This window comes from Penicillium bovifimosum (assembly GCF_028826915.1).
Source record: "Penicillium bovifimosum strain IBT 22155 chromosome Unknown utg000006l_segment0_segment0, whole genome shotgun sequence".
NCBI classification, from domain to species: Eukaryota; Fungi; Ascomycota; class Eurotiomycetes; order Eurotiales; family Aspergillaceae; genus Penicillium; species Penicillium bovifimosum.
The window spans coordinates 3,254,971-3,277,341 of NW_026622715.1; the positions used below are offsets into that span (position 1 = coordinate 3,254,971).

The window sequence follows — 22,371 nt, forward strand, 5'->3', positions numbered from 1 at the left end:
TCATCAGGTTCATCCATGACCAGCAACTTCCTTTCTCCATGGGGGCTTTCTTGCCTACTCTGCGGACTTGGGAACCTGCCCTGCCTTGGAGCCATCCTTCTCGTCGCCCGGGCTCTTAACCTCGTGGGCCTCCTTCGCGAGTTCTGCCTTGATTTCTCCTGGCTCCACAGATTTCGCAATCACCTCCGCAATAGCAGTGCCCTCCGGCTCGTTGGGTTCCATGAGCTCCTCCTTATTCTCGACGGCCACATCATCCCCAGTCGGGCTTGGCACTTCTTCAATTGTCTCGGTCTTCGTCTTCTCTGCAGCTTCTTTGCGCAGAGCCTCCAGGTTGCCTGTAGGCTCCTCGGAATGGATTGACTGCCTTATTTCACGCAAAGCCTTGTCCTGATCCGCATCCTCGAGGGTCGACACCCGAGACCCGCGATGATGTGCAACCAATCCGAGCATCTCTGCATTATCCGCATGGAAGTTCGCTGATGAGACGGCGGCTTGTTCTGGCACTAAGGTCGGACGTCGGGGGGTCTTTGGCGAATCTGGTTGGGTGTCGGGGAGCTCGGGAGCGACCGAGCCGCGATGTGCGCGGCTGGCAAGTCGTTCCTCTGAAGCTGGTTCCTTCGTGGGCTCTTTCCTCTCGTTCGACTTTGCCTTGGCCTTGGAGGCAGCCTCTGAGCTTGCCTGGCGCAGTGCCAGCACCGCCATGTCATTCTTCTTATCTTCGGTTTTTGTATCGGTGGGTGTTTGGATCTTGATAGTGGAGGGTTTGGGAGTGGAGGGTTCCGGCTCGGTCTTAGGTTTGTTCTCGGTCGCTCCATCGGCCGGGTAGCTGGTAGCGGGCATCCCACCCAGGTCCTGCACGCTGTTCACCACCATGCGTAATTCTCCGAATTCATTCCATTCTTCGATCTGTTCTAAATCCTGCAGATATGTACGTTAGCGGGATTCATAGCCTCACACAAGTACCTTTCTGGCCCATGCAATGGTGGCTGTCACATACTCCCACAATGTCACCGTATTTCACCAACCCGGGCAGCTTCTTGCCCTTAGAGCGTCGGCCCCAAAGTTTGCGGGCGGCTTCATCAGTGGCAACATCGATAGCGCGGAAGGGTAGCTTGTTAGCTTTGAGAATCGTCTCAATCCGGGCAGTGGCGGTGACAATGTGCGACGACCCCGCGGTCAGGGAAGTGTAGAGATAAAGGGTTGGGTCTGACATATTGGAGATAGGTATGTGGTGATGAGGTCGGGAGTGGAGAGTGAAGCGTGAAGGTCTCGCTGAGACTAGTTCGAATTCATTCAGGGGAGCTTTTGCCTTCTTGCTGAAACATCTCTAAGGGGAAAAGTAAATTTCCCCCTGGGGTTTTATTATGACGTGGCTGGTGGGGCATCACGTGCAGGTTGGAATCTCCTGTGTACTGGGACTTTCCTTCATCAGCAATGTCCTATGGGTGTAATGGGGTCTATGATGTATCTTCCTCAAGTTATCCCTTCCCTCACTTTGTCCTCTCCACATCCTAACCAGTTCCATGTCATCAGCTCCCTGGCCCTGGGGGCCCCAGCGTGGCAACCTGACGTCAGACCCACCTGCGAAGTTCCTGAATATTCTGGGCGTTTTATCTTCAAGAGACCTACCACTGTGGAGTTGGATTTCAGGGGATCTCAAAGAACCATGTATGGTGCACATGTGTAAGTGTGTATACTCTCGAGCAATTACTACTACTATGGTACGCTCCCAACAACATATCCGTCCATTGACGCCGGGCTGTAACCATGCACAATGTATGCTGCTATGGATACCTACCGGCTACCCGCACTGATCTCACAACACAGGATCCATGCGTTATGAGAAATCGTTCCCTGAGATTATCACACAATATATACCTACCTAGGGCCAGGTGGAAGGCAGTTTGCTTTATAAACCTCCCTTATGGTCGAATCACCTAGAAGTTCCATGCGTGGGCTCTCAATGCTCTTTCTTGGAGTCATGTCCGAGTTGACCTAGATTTGCGCGAATCGCGAATGTGTCACTGACTCTTCATATTGATTCTATCGCCAATCGGGAGACAGGCCGCGCTGTCCCGTGACATGGAAGATGCACAATAAAGCAGGCTGCGTCTCTTGCATTCCCGTTTTTCGAATCCGAGGAGCGCAGCTGTATGGGTACAAAGTGTCATGGAAGTATACGAGCCGGAAAAGGACCGGCTGACTCTATGCATCCCTCAGGCCGCCCGGTTTTGATTTGTAGTTTACCGTTCTTTCTCGGGGACTAATTACCATCAGCTGAGGCCTGGGAATTGGGAGAATGCTTAGTTGGATTGATATAGGTCGCCCAATCTAGCACTATGCATCGAAACAACTTCTAGTAAGCGCACAAACTCCCACACAGAGCCTATCATCGAAGCTGGCTCAACGGTGTCTCAAGTTTGGTGTTCTGGCAGCCTCACGCGTGACCTGTGCTGTACAAGAGCTCACTCACTGCAGGCACTACCTCAACATTAACGCAGGGGCACACTGGTCAACGTCCCGGCTATAAGACATCTATCTATACCCAGTTGAGCTCTTGTTGACATGTATCAAACAGAGTAAAACATCGAAGTATGTCCGGATATCTCTTCTCATACTAGATTGCGTGAAAGGCCTGTCACAACCTCCCGTCTCAGAAAGCAGTGAATCCGGTCAACAACCAAAGTAAGTCTCTTGTCAAGTGGTGGGTGCAGGTGGACTCTCAGGTCACCTAGTTAGAGGGCGATGCATTATCAAATGAAATAACCATTGCCCACTTGCTAGCCCATGCCGGCCGTCTATAAAACCAGAATACCGTAGTTAGTATGGTATTCTGACTTTTTTTAGTATTCTATCAAATGATGGTTCCCTACGAGCTGATGCATATGGGTGACTCTCAGATTCCGACCACCAAGTCAATATAGTCATACTGTTCACATCTAGAGATCCCCTGAGCGTAGAGTCGTGATAAAACTCTACCATCTCAAACAAACTCCAGAACAGCCCAGTGCTACGGGCTCATCTAGCGGCCAAAGAGATTGTTATTACCCGAACAGATGTTTCGAATGCTCCGCTGGAACTAGATTTCGAATCCGTCATGCGCCGGCCGCCGGCCCCTACACGAGGGAATGAAATACCTACTATTATATTCATGCCTGAGGATCTCAAGGCGTGCTGCCGCTAAGTCTTTCTGGAAGCCCGAGCATTGTCGCTACTTGTGTTGCTAGAAAGTTAGAATCAAAGCTTGCATTTTGACATTTATCTGCCTAGTTTATTGCATCAAACGCTGGCAGATCGGCGGCCTAGAACGGGCTCACTTGCGATTCTTGCAGCCAGCCGTCTACTGCTTTAATTGAGGTTTCATTGTATGATGGAATAGAATAGCTTTAGGTATTAATCATGAATACCTAGAAACACTTGACCTGTCTCAGGGGGAGGAGGGAGGGATGTTACATCCAGATTGACAGGTCCTTGGCGGAACCTTTTGTCCGTGTAAACATGCCCAGTCCGACGATCTTTACGGAGTATTGATTGCCTAGGTATTTGCTCATACAAACTCGGTCTTGAGATAGAGATCGACGCGCGGAACACTTCGCAAGATCTCATTCTTTCACTGCTAGATTGGTCAACGTACTTTGTATCGTTCCCCATCACCCCGGGATTGCCGCCGCTTAGCCCGAGGAACTGACGTCTGACTCCTGCCCGTGGTTGACCGATCCTACTGAAACAGCAGCAATATCAGCAATATCAGCAGTCGCCACCCCTTAGATTGACTAATTCTCATCGCGATAAGCAGCAAATATGGCTCATCCGATCAGGAGATCGATCCACCTAAAATCATGGAGCCTCGGGACTAGTGTTGCGCCAGTAATTTCCCCTGTCCCTAACGGTATGCCATCACGTGGGGCTGATCCAGCACTAGTGCATGGCAAACCAAGGTTGGACAAGACTATTGCATCGATTATTGAACCGGAAATAACCTCGATGTAATAACTCCTAACTAGGGGGTGAAAATGTTTGACAGCCGTTCCTGATCTGCCACAAGCATAAAACAAACTCCTGGAACTGCTGCGGGAGCGACCCACGGTACACGTGAATATACCCGTTCTTGTACGACACTCTATTTCCGCTGGATAAACAGCTTGTCCTTGGATGGAAGTACTTGGAAGTTGGATACATCATAGTCATACCACAACCACCTTGCCATGTGCGATCAATGCTGTTTGCTAGTAATCACCCGTTGGGCATTGGGCGCTGGGCACGAGGGCGCCATCTGCATCCTGGCTGCCACACCAGACGACGTGGCAGCCCTCGAGGCGTCCGAGCGATCATAGTCCGACCGTGTATGGATCCTTGGGGGGGCGGTCTTGAGGCATGGCTGTACTTAAGGGAAAGTGGACTGGAATCCTTTTTCTTTCGGGCTTCCGCTGTAGGCGCTCGGTTCTCAATGGGAGAGTGACTTGTTTATGTACCCCATGGTCGACATGTAGCAAGTCACCTCTTCGTAAGCAGGGCCGCTGCGCCGCATCTGCTGGCCCGGACCACTTTCGCGGTGATCCGGTTCGCTGCCTCACTTTTAGTCTAATTTTCTTTTGCGGCCGTCTGCACCCTTTCAGCCAACGAGATCTTGCTGTCAGGATCGTCGGCTCTTTCACCCGGATGTCTGCTATTGGGGACATGACTTGGCTGATGGCTGATCTCGAGAACGATATTGTGAGGACATACATCCAAGATCGAATATTGGGGGAAGTACCGAAATTAACCAAAACAGCAATGTATCATTTCCCGAACCTCTTAGGGTCCAGACCGGTCACCGGTGATCGACTCCCATGTTCGTTGGTCTATAATCGACTCTGCTAAGTGCTAATTCTCGTATCTCATTTTGTGGAGAGTGCCCTTCATCGTCGATCAGAACTTTTGTCTTCTTTCAATTCATCTACTCCATACCTCTCCTGCCCAATCTACATTTACTTCTTCTCCCAACCTGTCAGATTATTGTCTGATCATTTGATTCCCACAGTAATTCTACATTTACATCTTTCCCCCACGCAGATCCTCCCTAATCGTGATCGCATTGATATAATCTGTATTGCACCTGTTCTCTATCAGCTTCAATCTCATCTAAGTCGTCTATATTGCGCTCTAATTCTGCGTATGTATCTCTCGGAGGCTCTCGCAACACTTCCGCTAACTACTCCCAGACATACAACCCACCTTCCTCACTGATTACTGACAAACAGTTATTTCCTGGCCGCTGCAACGAGGAAGCCATCCCACCATGACTGTCCATCTGAACGATGACGAGCTGTTCGCCAGTGCTATATCCTCGTACCGCGAAGCCTTTTTGGTCCAACACTCCCACTTACCGGAATCCGAACGAACTCAGCTCTGGGTTGAACGATTAAGCCAGTTTATCCCGGTCTCCAACGACTGGGATACCAACTGTGAGCCCGCTGGGAGCCTCGGGAAACGGACACGACATGATACGACTCCACGGACGTTGCCATATTCTGAGTCTGGTCTTCCTCGGGCAAAACGGAGAGCCACCGTATGTGTGACCTTGGTTACTTGCTCCCGCCTCCTTCTCTCTTCCGCTCTTCCCGTGCCATCCTCTCTTGATCGCCATCCGTCCTTGGATTGAGGATTGACAATTGAACAGACCCCGGATCTTTCGGTCGACCTAGTTCGGAACCACTCCCACGCCTCTTCGCCCGACCTCACTCGGAATGTCGCATCCCCCTCGGAAGAAGGCACCTACCGACACACGCCCATGGTGAGGTCCCAGAGCCTACAGGTCCCAGGATCCTACTGGCGTCAACAAGCTGGCGCAGTGATGGAGAAACGCCAATCATTCGGCACAGTACCGACCCAACATCCTCTCCCCCATGTCGACGAATATTCGCCATCCGAATACACGAAGTATTTGGATAACCATTCTGATCAACCATATGACTCGGCCTTGACTTTCGAACTCGCGAATCATGGAGAAAACGGATCGACGTTCCCCCAATACCCTGACCGGACGACCCCCTGGACCGAGCAAGGCCCAGCAACCGCGGCAAATATGTCGAGGAGCACAACTACTGACTCCCTGGTGGGCGGGATGAACATGTTCCGCTTCGACTCCACCGGACCCTCCCACTATCAAGAGCAGGTCTACTCCATATCGCCAGAGTGGGTGCCCACGACAGCCTCCGGTTTGCCGTATAATATCCCCTTCACCCCTCCTTTGTATCCTGACCTAGATCCCGCAATGTCTGCTCCCTTTTCCTTCCCACAGTTCTCGGCATCTGCTCCCCCAACCACGTCCTTCCACTACCCTATGCCCCACCCCTACCCACAATTCGATGCAGTGGACATGAAGCCCTCCGACTCAGTTGACAGTCTATACTCGGCGACCCTGCGCTCCCGCGCCGCACGCCGTACCCAAGAGCAAATTGCTCAAAGTACCCGCCCCATCGCTCCAAAACTCGAGTCCCACGGCAACAGCTTGCCGCAAAGTGACTCTCACAAGATGGTTCGCATTGCTTCATCGGACGGCACAACCAAGGAGGTTGCCGCCATCCCCAAGGCCTCCGTGCGGCGGCCACCGCGACCCAAGACATACTGCCATCTGTGCACAGACCATCCGGATGGCTTCCACGGCGAGCACGAGCTGCGCCGCCACATCGAGCGTGTGCATGCTTCCGTCCGAACGGTCTGGATTTGCAACGATATCTCGCCTGGCAAGTATTTCCTTGCAAATTGCAAGGCTTGTCGCAATGGCAAGCGGTACGGCGCCAATTATAATGCTGCTGCACATCTGCGTCGCACACACTTCAATCCTTGTGAGCGGGGCCGTGGCGGTCGTGGCAAGGATAGCGAAAATCGCGGTGGGAAGGGCGGCGGCAACCAGCCTGCCATGGAAGTCTTGAAACATTGGATGATTGCTACCGAGGAAATCACCGATCAGGCGACTGGCGACGTCAAATCCAAAGTTCTGGTTCGGAATGATGGCAGTAGCGATCCAACCAGAGACCCTGGGTATGAACTCGCTGTCGCTGCATGTGGCTTTGTCAAAGACCAGCCTCCCTATATTGTGGAGTCCGCGTTGTTGCAGGAGTCTGACCAATTCCCTGACTTTTCCGAAGCGCCTTTCGAGTTTGACTTCGAGTTGGATGTTGATCTCTCGGGGAAGGACGAGACGTCGGCAGGATCTCCGTTCTCCGACTCGCAGTCATCCTGCATGCCGGATATTGATTCGTATGTCAAGTGAGCGATCGTAGTCTGTTTTGCCCTTTATCTCTTCATCGTTCTTTTGCGTCTGTTTCCGTTGCAGGTCTCGGTTGGGTCGGGATCGTGTACTGTACTTTGGGTTGTGCGTTGAAGGTCAGTCTCTAGGTTAGTGGGGACTTGCGACATCCCTTGGATTTGGATCTATCTTGTTTCTTTGGCGATACTTTGGGGTTGGGACCTAGGATAAGGGCGTTCGGTAGAGATTAATCTCGCGGACCAGTACTGACAGTGAGAAGCTCGAACTGGTATTTGCGTGTAATAATGATTAATGAACATGTGCCACAACGTTGCAATAAGTAGTGCGTATTCAGCCTTGTACACAGTGTTAGTTGGTAGCCTACGTTTACCTCAGACCACCGCCTATGATTCTGCCGAATTGTCAGAATTCTGCCACGCTAACCCGATTGGGGAAGAATAGAAATAGCATCACTAAAACACATAGACAGGCGGACATGGAACGAGTTATTCAAGAAACTCGGAGATTCTTTTCAGACCTTGGAGATCGCCTTCAGCGGTATTTGCTAATTCCTTATCCACCCAGCCCCTGGTGTAGCCTCCACCAAAATCAATAAGATACGCATCCAATTGCGTATCTATCAGAACATTATCAGGTTTGGCATCTCCCCAGACAGCACCACACGCATGGAGCCCCTCTATAGACTGGGTGATCTGGCTTAGCCATTTCTGCCTCATTGAGACATATTGGGGGCCTTTTCCCACACAAAGCAAGGTTGTATAATCACTTGTATTATCCTTAAACTCAATATATGAGAGAAGTAGACCGACAATTCGGCCCGAGGAAGGAATACGAACAATTCCAAGTAGCCGACTTGCGTAGATAGGCTTGGAAAATAAGGCCGATTGTATTTTTGTGTATGCGCTGAGTTCTCTGCATGTGCTGTTCACATCCCCGGCGCTCACTGATTTCAAGAAAGCGACTTGGTTATGTTGCTCCTGGATGTATACTTTTCGCGGAACCGCTGGCAAGCTATTGCTCTCATCTGGTATTGAAATTTCGATTTGATCAGAGCGATAAATTGGGAATGTAGAATAATCCAGTTGCTCTGGGAGAAGAGCGCCGAGAAACCGCTTCTCTCCAACCTTGTCAAGGAAGATAGGTGACAACTTGTCCTGATGGACACCTAGTGAGTAATGGAAAACTTCTGGAAATAGACAATCATGGAGAGTGTATTTCCGGTGTATATCCAAAGGTGGAATCCCTCGAAGGATCGGGAGAAAACATTCCAATGCCCATTCAGCCAGCTCTTCAAGAGGGTCCGAGTCAAGTTCTTCATCTGATTCAGGCAGATAATCAGGTTCTAAATGTTCAAGATACTGGAGGTAATCGGCCAGAAGTGTCGGTGACTTCTCAAAGTTTGCGGCTTTCAATTCGATTTGGAAATGTTTGTTGGAGACAAAAACATTTAGTTGGGAGTCCTTGTCATGTATACTGGACCGAAATGGCCCCAATGTATAGCGAAGTCTACCCATGGTTGGAAAACAGAGAATGTGTGTTGATAGAGATGAAAATGAGAGAGGTTTGAAAGTGAATACCACGGTAGTGACAGGTACAAGCCTTAGGGTGTTCCATGGTATGGCAAACCGCGTACCGGGTACTGCCTAGGCAGCAACAATACCTACAGGCGGTCAAGCTCGCGCTAAATGATCATGAGTGGCTGACCGCCTTGTTATGTGGGGTTTTGATGACCGAGTGGCGATCTACTGACCAATAGGATACATCCGACAAAACGCGCGGTGTGGCTTACTGCGTTAGTCTGTGATAGGGCTGGCGAATTGTGGCTAGAGAATCCTCACAGGGGCCACTTAATACTCCGGTCTAGGTATCCAATACGTACATGTACGACACTATTCTGAGATACTCAGAGGCCTCGCAACGGATATTTTAGCTTATTTTGTATATAGACCCGAGTTGTTAGGCCTTGAAGTTACGTAGACAGTAATTTAGGCATAAACAATAAAGATGGATGGGCAATGTTTATCAACAGATTCGGTCCGGGTGGAGAAGTAGGGGAAAGGGGGAGAGGCAGAAAAAGGTACTTCGGAGGGTACCTCAGCCCTGTGTTCTTGGCGAACGGACTCTCCTTTCGGGAGACAAGGAAAGTACCTTCAAGTACCCGTAACGATTTCCTTCTCATCTGCGATACAACCTTGAAGTGAGTTACCTAACCCTCCTTTCCCTCTTCTCTGACCCTCTGAACTTCATCAAATCTTCACTCATCCTCATCCGATTTTCTTCACTTCGCTTGCTCACCCTTTTCGCTTGTTACAGCCTCCCCTCATTCCACCCAATCTTCCTCTTCGCGCTGTCCCAGGTACGTGGATTTTACCACTGTGGCGGCCGATCCACTGTTCGCTCTACTCTCATATCCAGCGTCGCGAGGCCCTATCATTTTGGTGGACACATCGCTAATTTGTTCGATCCTATTAGGTACCCTATCGCCGCAATGTCCTATCAGCAAGGATATCCACCGGGACCTCCCCAACAGGCGTAAGTCATATCGTGATCAGGTCTACTTGCAATTTCGACAATCCCATTGGACTTATCCCGCCGATCTTGAGCTGTGCAAAATTTCCGACCGAGGGAGTCATAGCCTGCCCCCTGGCGTGCTCATATCCTGTTCAGTGTTTGGACCTAGCGCTGATTGATTTCTCAATGCAGATACTACCCACCCCAGCCGGGCTATGAGCAGCCTGGCTACAACCAGGGCTACGCTCCTCAGTATCCCCCCGGCCCGCAATACCAGCAACCTGGTGCACCGCAATACCAACAAGCGCCACCGCCAGAGCAAAAGAGCAGTGATAAGGGATGTCTGGCCAGTTGGTAAGACTCATATAAATTTGGATAATTTGAACAGTGCTAACCGGAGCTCTGATTTCTAGTCTGGCTGTCCTGTGTTGTTGCTTCGTATGTGAAGAGGGCTGCGAATGCTGCGCCGAATGCTGTGACGTATGCTGTTAAGCTCCCTCATCTATGACAACGACGATGCCTTTCTTCCTGTTGGCGTTGGAATCTCTCGTTATGCCCTGCAGCCTTTCAGGGCAGACCATCGCATCATTGGACTGCGATATTTTCTTTCGTCTCCATCACACTGAGCCTTTGTTTTCTTCGGCGAAGCTGCCTGAGTGCTAGCTCCAATATTGTTCATTGCATTTTTTAATATGATCAGCTTGCCGTAACTGTATTTCCTCTTGTCTGGTAAGACGGGTGTTCGTCTGCTTTTGTTCATCCGACATCAAGACGCCTCCTAGGGATTTGCTTATGCACAAAATGACCGATGTACATTATTTTGTGTTCCACAATTCATCGTTGTTATCAATCACCTGCTAAGGTAGCAGATCCCGGTAATTATTAGCGCTGTTATGGCTTCGGCAGATAACATTGGACGCCCACTTGACACCAATATCTGGGCCTTCGATCTTTAGATGGCGGCGGCATGAGAGGCCTCCAGGGCTGTCAAGCCTGCTGATATTGCAGGATCTCATGATGCAACTCAATTCAGAGCGAAGCAGTCAACTTCTCAATGTGATCTGTGTGACTTCCTTGAATCAGAAGCTCAATGATGTTCCACTCGATTGGCCAAACATCATCTCGCGACATGACAACAGAAGACTCAAGCGATTGAGATTGTGACCACTCGTGCTGGTTTGTCACCGACTGACCCGATGAATGATGGTAAACGCCGTCCAAAGTCTTCGTTTGCACAGACACCCTGCACGTCAGATGTCGATGGGACAAGTACTTGATAAATCAGCAGCAGCCTTGGAGACAAGAGCCTGGAACAGTGGTCATACTATGTCGAACTGCGAGCATCACAAAGCTAGACCTTCGATCATTTTCATCTCGCCAAGATTCCATTATCCCGGATATACCCCGGAAAGTGGAGGATCTGCACAAGCGGTTTAAGCGGAGAAAGGGGAATTGAATTACCCGACAACCACAATTCACCAGCCACATTCCCCAAGGCGTCCATCAGTCCATCAATGACAAGAGGATGCCTCTTGACAACCAAGCGAGTATGGACAAGGTAAAGCTGCCCCTGGGGTGCATGACCTCATGCAAGACAGAAGCTGAAGTCAGCCTCGATTGTGCCGACGTTGTCCCGATGTTTACTAGAGGGATACTCTAAGAGACTTAGCGCATGCACTCCTCATGGAGTTTTGCCTAAATGGGAGTCCTTTGCCAGCATGACATCGCTTCTCCGCAGAAATAGCCTTGGACTAGCGGAAAGATCTAGGCACCTTCCTGTACCCCGGATGTACCTTCAAACGTCCGGGTCAATTGCAACACGAGGAGGAGCAGGACGAATTAACCGGCTTGGAACTCTTTTCTGGACTTAAGGGTCCTGCATATAAATACCCGTACAGCTTGCTATCCAAACTAACGTGCATCACAAAGTATTGTATAGTTGGAACTGCCACTTTTGGGGCACACAGCTATACAAAATGCTGCGAAAATACCTTCTTCTGCCGCTTTTGGCATCATATGGTGCAGCTGTCACCATATCGGTGGCAAAATCAGGCGGCAATGTCACTACCAATCTGCAATATGGCGCAATGGAAGAGGTATGGCGAGCCTCTTTGGATTAAGTGTGTTGAGTGTGTTGCATCTAATCCAATGCCCAGGAAATCAACCACTGTGGTGACGGAGGTCTCTACGCTGAGTTGATCCGCAACAGAGCCTTCCAGGGTAGCGAAATGTATCCCTCATCCCTCGATGCCTGGTCTGGGGTGGGACACTCGAGCCTGTCTCTGAAAAACCTCTCTGATCCGCTCTCAACTGCCCTGCCGACGTCAGTCAACGTCAAGGGTAAGGGTACAGTCGGACTTGTCAATGCGGGCTTCTGGGGAATTGACGTTCGCCCTCAAAAGTATACCGGATCCTTCTACGTGAAAGGCTCTTACCATGGCACCTTCACAGCCTCCCTTCTATCATCCACCGGCAAGGTCCTGGCTAGTACCAAGGTTCCTTCAAAAGGCAATGCGCATGAGTGGGTGCAACATGAGTTTGTCCTGTTCCCGAAGAAGAAGGCTGCGAATACCAATAATACCTTTTCATTGACATTCGATGCCTCGGTAGGTCTTCCACACTGAATTTGATATGCGGTCAGGCTAATTCCCTTCGATAGAAAGCATCAGATGGCTCGCTAGACTTCAATCTGATTAGCTTATTCCCGCCCACATGGAACGATCGCCCCAACGGCATGCGCAAGGATTTAATGCAAGCCTTGGCTGATCTGGGTCCTGTAAGTTCATACCTGGCGTATCTCGATAAATCCTGAAGCTCAATCTAATCGGACACGCAGAAATTCCTCCGTTTCCCTGGAGGAAGCAACCTCGAGGGTCAGACTATTGAGGGTCGCTGGAAGTGGAACGAGACCATTGGGCCTCTCAAAGACCGCCCTGGCCGTGCAACCGCATGGCTATATGAGGAAACCTCTGGAATTGGCTTGATCGAGTATATGGAATGGTGCGACGACCTTAACATGGAGCCTAGTAAGTGCATCTCCTACCATTGAATAATAAACTCAGCTGACGGTATCTACGTAGTTTTGGCGGTTTGGTCCGGACTTTCTTTGAGCGGAGAAGTTGTTCCTGAGGAAGAGCTTGATTTCTATGTTCAGGATGCTCTGAATGAGATCGAGTTCTTGACTGGATCTGTGCACACCGAGTACGGTGCACTGCGCGCCAAGCTTGGACACCCAAAGCCATGGAAAATCCGCTATGTCGAGGTCGGAAACGAGGATAACCTGAGCGATGGTTTGGACTCGTACAAGGCATACCGTTTCCAGGCATTCTACGATGCTATCTCGGCGAAGTATCCTGATATTCAGGTGCTTGCTTCTACCATCGATATGACCATCCCCGGAAAGGCCGGTGGGGATTATCACCTGTATGATGTCCCAGATAACATGGTCAAGCAGTTCAACATGTTCGATAATTTCAGACCGGACCAGCCTATCTTGCTTGGTAAGTTGTTTGAGGGAACTGCAAAGGGTATACACTAACATGCGTCAAGGTGAGATTGCTGCTACCGAGCCCAACAATGGAGTTGGTATCAACTGGGATGACAAGAACTTCTCTCTGTATCCTTGGTGGATTGGCACCGTTTCCGAGGCTGTGTTCCTTCTGGGCGCAGAGCGCAACGCTGATAAGATTATTGGAACTACCTATGTGAGTTTACCAGGTATTCAGCTTATCAGAAGATAACTACTAATACAGATCTATAGGCTCCTTTCTTGATGAACTTGGATAGCTACCAGTGGTCCCCAACCTTGCTTTCCTTCAATTCCAACCCTGAGGAGACGGCTCGCTCAACCTCATGGCATCTGTACAGCGTAGGTTACTCCTTAACCTTGTCCAAGTGCATCTCCCAATGCTAACTAACTGGAATGCAGCTGTTCAACCACAACCACATGACCAACACCCTCCCAGCCACTTCTTCTGACGATTTCGGTCCTCTATACTACGTGACCGGTGTTGACAAGAAGACCGATTCGCACATTTTCAAGGCGGCAGTATACAACAGCACAGCTGAAGTGCCAGTCTCGCTGACCTTTGAGGGTGTCGGTCGTGGAACCAAGGCCGACTTGACCATCTTGACGGCGGCTGATCCATTTGATATGAACGAGGTTGGTGGCGAGAACATGGTCAATAGCAAGACCACTAAGATCAAGGCGGGCAAAAAGGGAGAGTTCTCTTTCAAATTGCCTAACTTGAGTATTGCGGTTCTTACTACAAACTGAAGCATTGTTTATAGTGCTCATTAGCATACTGCATGCATATACATAGTAGTACAAGAATGAGATACCGACAGTCATACAGTCAGTGCGGGCTGCCCTAGGTCGTAGCGCAGTATGCGTAAGTAATCTAGTAGGTCACTAAATGGATTAAACTGAACTTGATCATTCCTCAGCAGTTCTTCCTCCTTGACTCGCAACAGCTAAATCAATGAGAAATCTACCATCTCTCGCATACAGCAGCCAGACCTGAACCTGCTGATCAGGTCGATATATCTACCTCCCGCGTTATCACCTTCTCTCCCCAGCAAAGGTGATTCTCATGTACCCAAAAGGATTGAAAATCACGTCAAAAATCTACTGCGCCCTCAGGCCGGCGCGGAGCTGAGGCTAACCTCACCGACAACGCGACCCGTCCACCTCCATCGTAAGGTTGGAGCAAAGTGCAAAGCTGTGTTTCCTTACTTGCCCGCTCGCTCCAGTCCCTTTCCACGGGTGAACAGTGCGGCGACCGTCGCGGCGAGCGCAAAGAGCGCAGATGCGATGAAGGAGAGTCGGATGCCGCGGTAGTACACCAGCCTAGCGGCCATTTGTACGTCGGGGGGAAGATCATAAATAGCGGAGACCGAATGGCGAATTTCGTCAATCAACTAATGAAGAAGGGAAGTCGTTGGTCAGCAAGGCCTGCCCAGTGGCTCGTCGAGCGAAGGAAGTGTACTTTCCATTTGTCTGGTATTCCACTCAAGGCCTCCCCGAGGCCTGAGTTCAATGTATTCTGCATGATAGTGGAGGTCACAGCGACTCCCCAAACGGTGCCGAGTGAACGGACGAGGTAGACGGTCGAAGCGGAGACGGCGTGGTCTGTACACGGCACGGTTACGGTTAACAGAGTGAGCTTGATAGCCTTGGTGGTGTATAAATTCCAGGGATACAGCTGGCGTCGGAAAGCAGAGATGGGCGGGGAAAGCAGCTTACCGGCATGGTCGAAGGCTGCCAAGAATGTGAATAGGAGACCTGGGTACACTATCCCCTGACCCAAGTTGGCGGGAATCACAAAGACGAAATATTTCCATTGCGAGTCATCGAAGCGGAGCAGCGCGACGAGGAGGTTACCGATAAACATCAGAACCGCACCGGTGCGTACAAGGTAGGCCAGCTTTCCCCAGCGTGACATGACAATCCCGGCTATGAGACCACCTAACGGGGTGAATAGACATGGTATTACCAGTCGACTGCCAGCCTTGCTAGGTGAGTCGAGGAGAATCACCTGGAACATGAGAGGCAGAGTGAAGAGGAACTGAATGGATCATGTCAGTTAGGATATTCACACAGTTTAAAACACACGCTTACCGCGTATGCTGCCATTCCCACGAAGACATTGGCGATCTGTGTAGATATGGCGAGCTGTCCACGTAACATCTTCAATGGAATCAAAGGCACCGCAGTGGTTGTCGCTTCGACGGCGACAAACGCACCCACAAGAACCACACTAGACATCAAGGGCAGAATAACCCAAACATGAGTCCAAGGGAGGAGGTTTCCGCCCAGGCTCAGTCCCACAAGTTGGGCCGAGAGAGCCAGAATGAGCAGGCATGCGCCCAGCAAATCGATCTGGTGCCAAATGCTCCGTCTCGGCTGATCGAGTGTACTAGCAGCGTTGGCTGGAAATTTCAAGACTAAATAGCCCATGACCAAGGCGAACAAGGAAACTGGAACCTGCAGGAGGAAGCACCAGCGCCAGCCGATTGAGTCCACAATGGAACCACCGAAAGATGCACCACAGATGCCGCCAAAGCCGTACGAGACGTTTTGAATGGCCTGGTACATACCACGTTGGCGGAAAGGGATCAAATCGGAATTGATGATGGTTGCTGGTAAAGGTTAACAGTTGATATTCTTGAGACTTGACTCGAAAGGATCAATGACTTACCCATCGTCATCAATCCGCCACCTCCAATTCCCGTCAAGGCGCGCATGAGATTCAAAAAGACTACGTCGCGGGCCAATGCACATCCCAAGCAACCAGCCATGAAGGTGATGCTGGCAGTGAAGAAACAAGCGCGCCGACCGAGGAGATCGGAGAATCGACCATAGAGAGGTTGGAACGCCGTGCTCGTGATCAAGTACGAGGTAGTCAACCACGAAGCAGTGTTGGCGGCATTGAATTCGGAGCTGATCACGGCATAGGTTGAGGCCGTGATTGTGCCATCAAAACCGCCCAGGAACACATTGGCCATGATCGCTGATACTGTCAATTCTTTGGCTCAGATCATGTATGCTTCAACCAACTCACCAATTTGAATCAAGGTGAATCCTGGCGGCGGGCTCCAGGTTGAAGGAATTGGATCCGACGGCAACAAAGGTAGCTCTTCAGTGGAATCTTGAAGTTCGGACTGTCTCTCGACTTCCTCGTCAGTGAGCTCGGAGGTACGCTCATTTTGCGAGGCCATTGTTCTCAGTTCTGATGGAGATGAAGTTTAGGTACAAATGTGATGAGTTTTCGAGTGGGATAATGGGGTCCCGTGGAGACAAGAGTCGTGGAGACAAGAGAGCGGGCTCTCAATAGGGCAACGAGAGAGGATTATCCCCGAGTCCCACTACTACGTAGCCAGTTAAGCAAATGGGGTTAAGTCACCTTAGGCTTAAGTGGTCCGTCCCCCTATCACAGGGTAGTCTCGGCCAGGCCCTAGGGTTAGCCACTCTACCATGAAGTACTGGCAATTGGTTGGACATGGTGATATTATCGAAGCGAATGCCGTAACTATTCCAGCCATAACTACTTACAAGGTGGTATATTCTGGAGGTTCAATAGCTTAGACCTTTTTGGATGCTTCTAGGTCTCGCTAGGTCTCGCTGCATGTGTTGGTCTCTTAACTCTTTGAAGAGCTAAGATATGGGCTCCTATCCATACACAGACCTTAGATATTGGATCATAGAAGTTAGGTTGCTGTGTGTATGGAGCTCTTCAATATATCCACGGGCCGAGATGTTGTTCTCCGGGGCGGCGTATCCCCGCTTAATAACTCGGCGCGAATACAACTCCTAATTCAACTCCAAACAATATCTTGACAGGAACAACCTTCCAGGAACCAATCCACCATTTACTCGTGAGGCATGCGATCTCAATAGCACTCGTTCACATCTCCGGCTACTCCGGTCCAGCTCATCATGTACGCCCCATACACGCAATGAACCACACAGCAACTAACATGCCTCGAACAGGGCCGTCTTTTCCCTGATCATCATCAACAAAGCAGGTGGTCTCATCTACCAGCGCGAGTTTCAGGCTGGCCTGCGCAAGCTCTCGACAAATGATTACCTCGTTCTAGCGGGCACCTTCCACGGGTAAGGAACGCGTTGGCGGATTTCCAGATCCGAAGCCCTTTGCCACCACTATCTAACAGTTTCTTGTTTCTTCCAGTGTCCACGCTATCACTCGCTCTATCACACCGAAAATTCCCATCTCTCAGCCGGCTACCCCTGGCACCTCTACGCCGAGTACCGTCGCACCCGCGTCCGGGTTCTCCTATCCCAACCCCGGCGTTCCTGTCTCAGGCCTGGACTACCTCGAGACCGACAAGTTTCGATTGACGTGTTTCCAGACCTTGACGGGCACAAAGTTCCTCCTGTTCACGGATCCCATGACCGGCAATGTGGACACCATCGTGCAGAAGATTTACGAGCTTTATGCGGACTTCGTCATGAAGAACCCATTCTATCAGATGGAGATGCCGGTGCGATGTGAGGCCTTCGATCGGCATCTCGGGGCATGGTTGAGAGGGAGAACGTAGCCTCGAACGGCAATGAGCCCACTCGCACGGAAAGAGGATAGACATCATGACTTTACGAACTAGATACGTTTTGTGTACTTGGATCCGGAGATCACTCCGACTCGTATAATACCAAAATCACATAATATATTTCCCTGGCACACTGAAGAAACGTACCCGAAGGGTTCGGACTCTAGAGGGTACAAGGCAAAGAAAGATAGAAGTAAACGCCGGGTATGCATCGCAGTCGTATTCAAGCAAGTCCGATCGGACCTTACGCAGTATCCATCTTGTCCTCATCCTTCTTGTCTTTGTCACCGCTCGACTCGCCACCCTCCTCGGGGATGTTGCCCAGTTGCGTCTTGCCTTCCTGTTCTTCCCGCTCACGCTTCTCCTTCTCCTGTCGATTCTTCTCGTCCTCCATCGATAACCGCAGGGCAAATGCCAACTCGGGATCGTTCTCGGCGGCATCATCGAAGCCAAATCCGCCTGCCTCGCCTTCACCGCCACCACCGCCGACCTCGGCATTTTCGCCAGCCAGAATCGGGGTCATCTGCAGCTGATCGCTGAGCAGATGGGGACCCGGAGGGATGATGGCCAGATGAGAGCCGTCACCGCTCTTGACATTCTCCACGAAAGCCTCGAGCTTCTTGGTCTGGTCAGATTCCAAGTCTCCGAATGCTATCACATCGATCGACACATTGTTCTTCTTCATCTTCTTGGCCAGTTTCACGAGGGTCTTCTCATCTTCTTCGATAGGGGAGCAGGAGAATACGATGATGCGCTGACGCTGGGTCTTCTCCATCCGGTGCTTGAGTGCCAACTAACGTAAAGAGGCGAGTTAGTTACTGCGGAGCGCGGCAATTAGTGGGACAAACTCACCCCTGCAACTTGAATGCTCGAGCTGAGATGAGATGTGCCGTGAATCTTAGTCGCGTGCAGACCAGCCAGAATGGCGCCGAATTCAGGTGTGAAGGTCGATAAAACCTCGGGACCCTTGCCGCCCATGCTCATAAGGCCGACTGCTGACTGAGCGTTTGCACGCATCTTCGCATTGTGGATGATGCTGACGGCATCGACTTGAGATTGCCACCGGGTGGTCCTGTGACAGTCAGACATTCATTCGTGGATGAAACGACGGTATGATCGGATGTGCTCACGTGTAGTCTCCATTGCGACTGCTTTCGCTGTTGTCGACACTGTAGCTTAGAGTCAGCAAAGTACGCTATTATGCGGAGGAAGCAATGACAAACATGATCATAGTAGCTTCAAGCGTCATGATGGCGGAGTATATGAATCAACGATGCAAGCGAAGGCGTAACAGCGAGTGAATAGGAAGTTGTATGAGAGTGCTGAAGGCGGATGACGAAGGCGAGGTGGAAGCTCTGCATTCTGCCACCGCTCTCCGCCCATGGCTGTTTGTTGTTGTTCCTCCTTGCCTCCGCACGTCAACTTCGACATCCCACCAGTCTATATCCCTTGGACTTTAAGCACAATGTCTACCACTAAACGAAAGTCAGATGCCATGGACGTCACGCCTACGGGCAGTCCCACCAAGAAGATGCGCTTGACACAGAACCAGAAGCAAGCACTCATCGACAATCTACAGCTTGAAAGTGGGTTGAATTATGGGTTTACTGAGTGATCATGGAACTGACTCTGGACCTAGTCACCGAACGAGCGCGTAAACTTCGGGCTCAGTATGCCCTTCAGGCGAACGATCTCCGGTCGCGCATTGAACGACGCGTCAATCGAATCCCAGTCTCACTGCGTAAAGCCAACATCGGCGAGCTACTCGAAAAGCACAATGCTGCCATGAACAAACAACAGATCGCTTCGCCTTCCCGAAAATACTCGCCCACCAAATTGTCACGTAACGTTGCGAGTGTCTCTGTTGACCCAGCGACATCTCCCAGACGCGACAGCAGGACTCGGGGAGCAAGGTACGATATACCCCAGATCTACTCTGCTTCTCCTACTGACAGCACACGTAGCCACGACCCGCACTTCTCCGATAAAGAAAACGCACCTGCCGCTGGCACACCCGAGGGAATCAAGAATCCAAAGCGCCGTGTGAAGCCAGCCGGACCAGGCGGGCCCACGCGCGTGGCTTCACAGGAAGTACGAGGCAACGAGAACCGGATCCTGTCACCCAAGTCCAACAATTCCCGAACATATCCTCACTCGCCATTCCGTGCATCCCCCGAGAAGGGCCAACCTACCTACTTGTCGCGCCCTACTTCTCCCTTGAAGCCGTCTAGTCCGCTGCGATCACGCGGTGCCACAGTCTCTGCAGTGAAAGACCAGCGGCCACCCTCCCAGCTCCAGAGGACTACTAACCGTGCCGCTACGGGACCCAAGACTACTCGGTCACCGTTGCCGCGTCCAGCGACCCGCCAGGGCGAGCGCAAGAATAGCACGGGATCCACCGCGTCTTCGGGTACCACCGTCACCAAAACAGCGAGGACAGGTGCTGGAGCGAGAAAGGCGACAACGGCATCTGTTGCCGCTGCCGTGAAGAAGGCTGCTCCGCGTGCACAGGCGGCATCGATGACTGTGAAGAAGACCGCCACCACTGCTGCAATGCGGAAGGCCACCGCCCCGGCTGTGGCTGAAACTGCACCTCGAACTCGAGCTCTGCGCAAGCGGATTTAGCACTATACATGACCGGATACGTACAGGATTTTTGGAGTTGGATTGGTAGTTTTGTCTCTTTGGACGTGGGCGATTGCAGACCTGCAATGAACAATTTGAGACCCCGGCGCTGCGCTTACTGTTGGACTTTTAAATTGGCGCGGTGTCATAAAGGTGTACTGTGTAAATCATCTCAGGTCAGGCATACGTTCCTGGCCATTTTTACTGTTGTTTGAATAAATTTATTTCAGATGGGACATCGACACCCTCTAATGTTGCTGCTATCAATCTTACTCCCTAGGGACCTTCTTCAGAGTGAGCAGAAAGAAAGAATAGATTGTGTTGGACGAATCAGAGTGAATAAGATGTGACGATAGAGAGTACTAGACGAATCAAAAATTAGGTCGAAGGAGAATTTGCCCAGATTCCTCCGAAGTAGAGCTCGAATCTCATTTATTCCATCCTTCCCTTATACCTCCTGATTGATTCCATCGATTCCATCCCTTAAGCCTTGTACCTCCTGCTTGAGCTGATTAAGCTCTTTCTGATTGATGGATTCCTGGCGATTTTGCTGTATCCAGTCGAGTATGGCGGTAGAGGTTCGGATAATGCATTCTTCAAGAGTATCAATTTCGCCGAATGGCCGATCAAGCCCTAGATATTCTTCCACAGAGGGTGGTGCAAGACCGTATCGGTCTGATATCACGTTCCTCCCTTGCATGCAGGTCCTAATATTGGCAAAAAGAACCATGACCTCAAATTGAGCCGCGATAGGACAGACGCCGTGTCGCTGGATCATTTTTAGCTCACTTTCCTTGAATTGGCTCACGATCAGACCAAAGCTCTGTTCCGCAGATATCCGATCTTTGGATAGATGCAGATTAGAATCTCGATGATCCTGAGCCATAGACCGGTCGCTGCCATTGGCTGGCTTCCTAAAGGGGGCAGACACATGGTGTTTCCCACTATATGCTGAGTCCCCATATAGGAATAGCCTAGTTTGGCCTTCCATGATAGCATCTAGCTTTGTATCAATGCCAGATTGAGACCAAATAGCAGCATCGCTATCTTTCGCTAGCCAAGGGCCAATCAAACTAATAACTAGTCCGTCTGGGCTAGTTATAGCCTGATATCTTATCCCATGCAGGTGCTTATCACCCGAATAGGAAAGGTCCTGGCGGTCCTCAGGGCGGCGGCTCGGACGAAAATTGCCATCAACAAACCCCCAAGCACGTGGATCTATATCACTGTCTCCCTCACTAGAAGCAATTGCCTCAGCAAATAGCTTTAACCTAGGATAGGGAGATAGTATAGTTCCAAGATAGGGCCGTTTTGAAGCGCTTAGCTAAGTGCAGTACTACGTCAGTAAATACTGCACTTAGCCATGCAGAAGACCGGCCAAAGAGACGCTCTAGGTCGTTCCGTAGCCGATTAGGGCAGGCAAGCCGAGTCAAGACCAAACAAATAGCCAATTCGGGTGTTGGTTTGTTGCGAAATCGATATCGATCAGGCAGTGGTAGAATCAGGGCAAGTACTCGGACCTCGCAGATGGAACCTATATCTGTTAGTAAATCGCGTAGAAAGTGAAGTACCAGGTAGACATAAAGTGAGCTTACCTCGTGAGGCTCCAACACCTCGAATCATCCCACATATTCAGGTCCCATTCAGAGGCAGACGCAGCCAGAGGGCGGCGAATACGGCGTCTGGCCCGCAACAGACGCCGATAAGCCAAAAGCAATCGTAGCCAGAGAAAGCAAAGAATAACAGCCTCTTCTCCTTTGGTAGATGGCATGGTGGACAGATATAGTGAGTTGAAGCTATAGATATCGTAATAGTTGTGAACTGTGGTTGAGCCCGGAGGTTCATCTTATCGGCTACCTTATCGGCTATCCCTTTTAGGATTAGACCCTTGCACTTGCAAGTGGAGAAAAAGT

General features: G+C 50.7%; 11 protein-coding genes across 11 annotated transcripts; 5 read left to right on the forward strand and 6 right to left on the reverse strand.

The window, feature by feature from the left end:
- Positions 1–54: 54 nt before the first annotated feature.
- Positions 55–1,213, reverse strand: N7515_008890 (uncharacterized protein; the record flags this gene model as incomplete). The annotated part of the gene is made up of 2 exons (XM_056669634.1): positions 55–918; positions 998–1,213. 2 exons carry the CDS (start codon positions 1,211–1,213, stop codon positions 55–57), a joined length of 1,080 nt encoding a protein of 359 aa, XP_056519464.1.
- Positions 1,214–5,278: 4,065 nt separating this feature from the next.
- N7515_008891 (uncharacterized protein) lies at positions 5,279–7,255 on the forward strand (the record flags this gene model as incomplete). Its single annotated transcript, XM_056669635.1, has 2 exons — positions 5,279–5,548; positions 5,660–7,255. The coding sequence occupies 2 exons, from the start codon at positions 5,279–5,281 to the stop codon at positions 7,253–7,255; spliced, it is 1,866 nt and encodes a 621-aa protein (XP_056519465.1).
- A 482-nt stretch (positions 7,256–7,737) lies between these two features.
- N7515_008892 (uncharacterized protein) lies at positions 7,738–8,766 on the reverse strand (the record flags this gene model as incomplete). The annotated part of the gene is made up of 1 exon (XM_056669636.1): positions 7,738–8,766. One exon carries the CDS (start codon positions 8,764–8,766, stop codon positions 7,738–7,740), a length of 1,029 nt encoding a protein of 342 aa, XP_056519466.1.
- A 974-nt stretch (positions 8,767–9,740) lies between these two features.
- N7515_008893 (uncharacterized protein) lies at positions 9,741–10,121 on the forward strand (the record flags this gene model as incomplete). Its single annotated transcript, XM_056669637.1, has 2 exons — positions 9,741–9,784; positions 9,956–10,121. The coding sequence occupies 2 exons, from the start codon at positions 9,741–9,743 to the stop codon at positions 10,119–10,121; spliced, it is 210 nt and encodes a 69-aa protein (XP_056519467.1).
- A 1,618-nt stretch (positions 10,122–11,739) lies between these two features.
- N7515_008894 (alpha-L-arabinofuranosidase A) lies at positions 11,740–14,039 on the forward strand (the record flags this gene model as incomplete). Its single annotated transcript, XM_056669638.1, has 8 exons — positions 11,740–11,859; positions 11,920–12,369; positions 12,423–12,539; positions 12,600–12,789; positions 12,844–13,263; positions 13,313–13,467; positions 13,524–13,631; positions 13,692–14,039. The coding sequence occupies 8 exons, from the start codon at positions 11,740–11,742 to the stop codon at positions 14,037–14,039; spliced, it is 1,908 nt and encodes a 635-aa protein (XP_056519468.1).
- A 455-nt stretch (positions 14,040–14,494) lies between these two features.
- Positions 14,495–16,483, reverse strand: N7515_008895 (MDR family MFS transporter; the record flags this gene model as incomplete). The annotated part of the gene is made up of 5 exons (XM_056669639.1): positions 14,495–14,683; positions 14,752–15,330; positions 15,384–15,904; positions 15,964–16,275; positions 16,327–16,483. The coding sequence occupies 5 exons, from the start codon at positions 16,481–16,483 to the stop codon at positions 14,495–14,497; spliced, it is 1,758 nt and encodes a 585-aa protein (XP_056519469.1).
- A 773-nt stretch (positions 16,484–17,256) lies between these two features.
- N7515_008896 (trafficking protein particle complex subunit 4) lies at positions 17,257–17,824 on the forward strand (the record flags this gene model as incomplete). The annotated part of the gene is made up of 2 exons (XM_056669640.1): positions 17,257–17,378; positions 17,455–17,824. Coding segments are annotated over 2 exons (492 nt in total), but the record flags the coding sequence as incomplete, so codon positions are not given.
- A 253-nt stretch (positions 17,825–18,077) lies between these two features.
- N7515_008897 (proteasome regulatory particle base subunit RPN10) lies at positions 18,078–19,082 on the reverse strand (the record flags this gene model as incomplete). Its single annotated transcript, XM_056669641.1, has 4 exons — positions 18,078–18,626; positions 18,686–18,905; positions 18,964–19,002; positions 19,057–19,082. The coding sequence occupies 4 exons, from the start codon at positions 19,080–19,082 to the stop codon at positions 18,078–18,080; spliced, it is 834 nt and encodes a 277-aa protein (XP_056519471.1).
- A 216-nt stretch (positions 19,083–19,298) lies between these two features.
- On the forward strand, positions 19,299–20,458 carry N7515_008898 (uncharacterized protein; the record flags this gene model as incomplete). Its single annotated transcript, XM_056669642.1, has 3 exons — positions 19,299–19,419; positions 19,473–19,746; positions 19,798–20,458. 3 exons carry the CDS (start codon positions 19,299–19,301, stop codon positions 20,456–20,458), a joined length of 1,056 nt encoding a protein of 351 aa, XP_056519472.1.
- A 448-nt stretch (positions 20,459–20,906) lies between these two features.
- On the reverse strand, positions 20,907–21,236 carry N7515_008899 (uncharacterized protein; the record flags this gene model as incomplete). Its single annotated transcript, XM_056669643.1, has 1 exon — positions 20,907–21,236. One exon carries the CDS (start codon positions 21,234–21,236, stop codon positions 20,907–20,909), a length of 330 nt encoding a protein of 109 aa, XP_056519473.1.
- Positions 21,237–21,943: 707 nt separating this feature from the next.
- N7515_008900 (uncharacterized protein) lies at positions 21,944–22,229 on the reverse strand (the record flags this gene model as incomplete). The annotated part of the gene is made up of 2 exons (XM_056669644.1): positions 21,944–21,992; positions 22,054–22,229. 2 exons carry the CDS (start codon positions 22,227–22,229, stop codon positions 21,944–21,946), a joined length of 225 nt encoding a protein of 74 aa, XP_056519474.1.
- Positions 22,230–22,371: the final 142 nt, after the last annotated feature.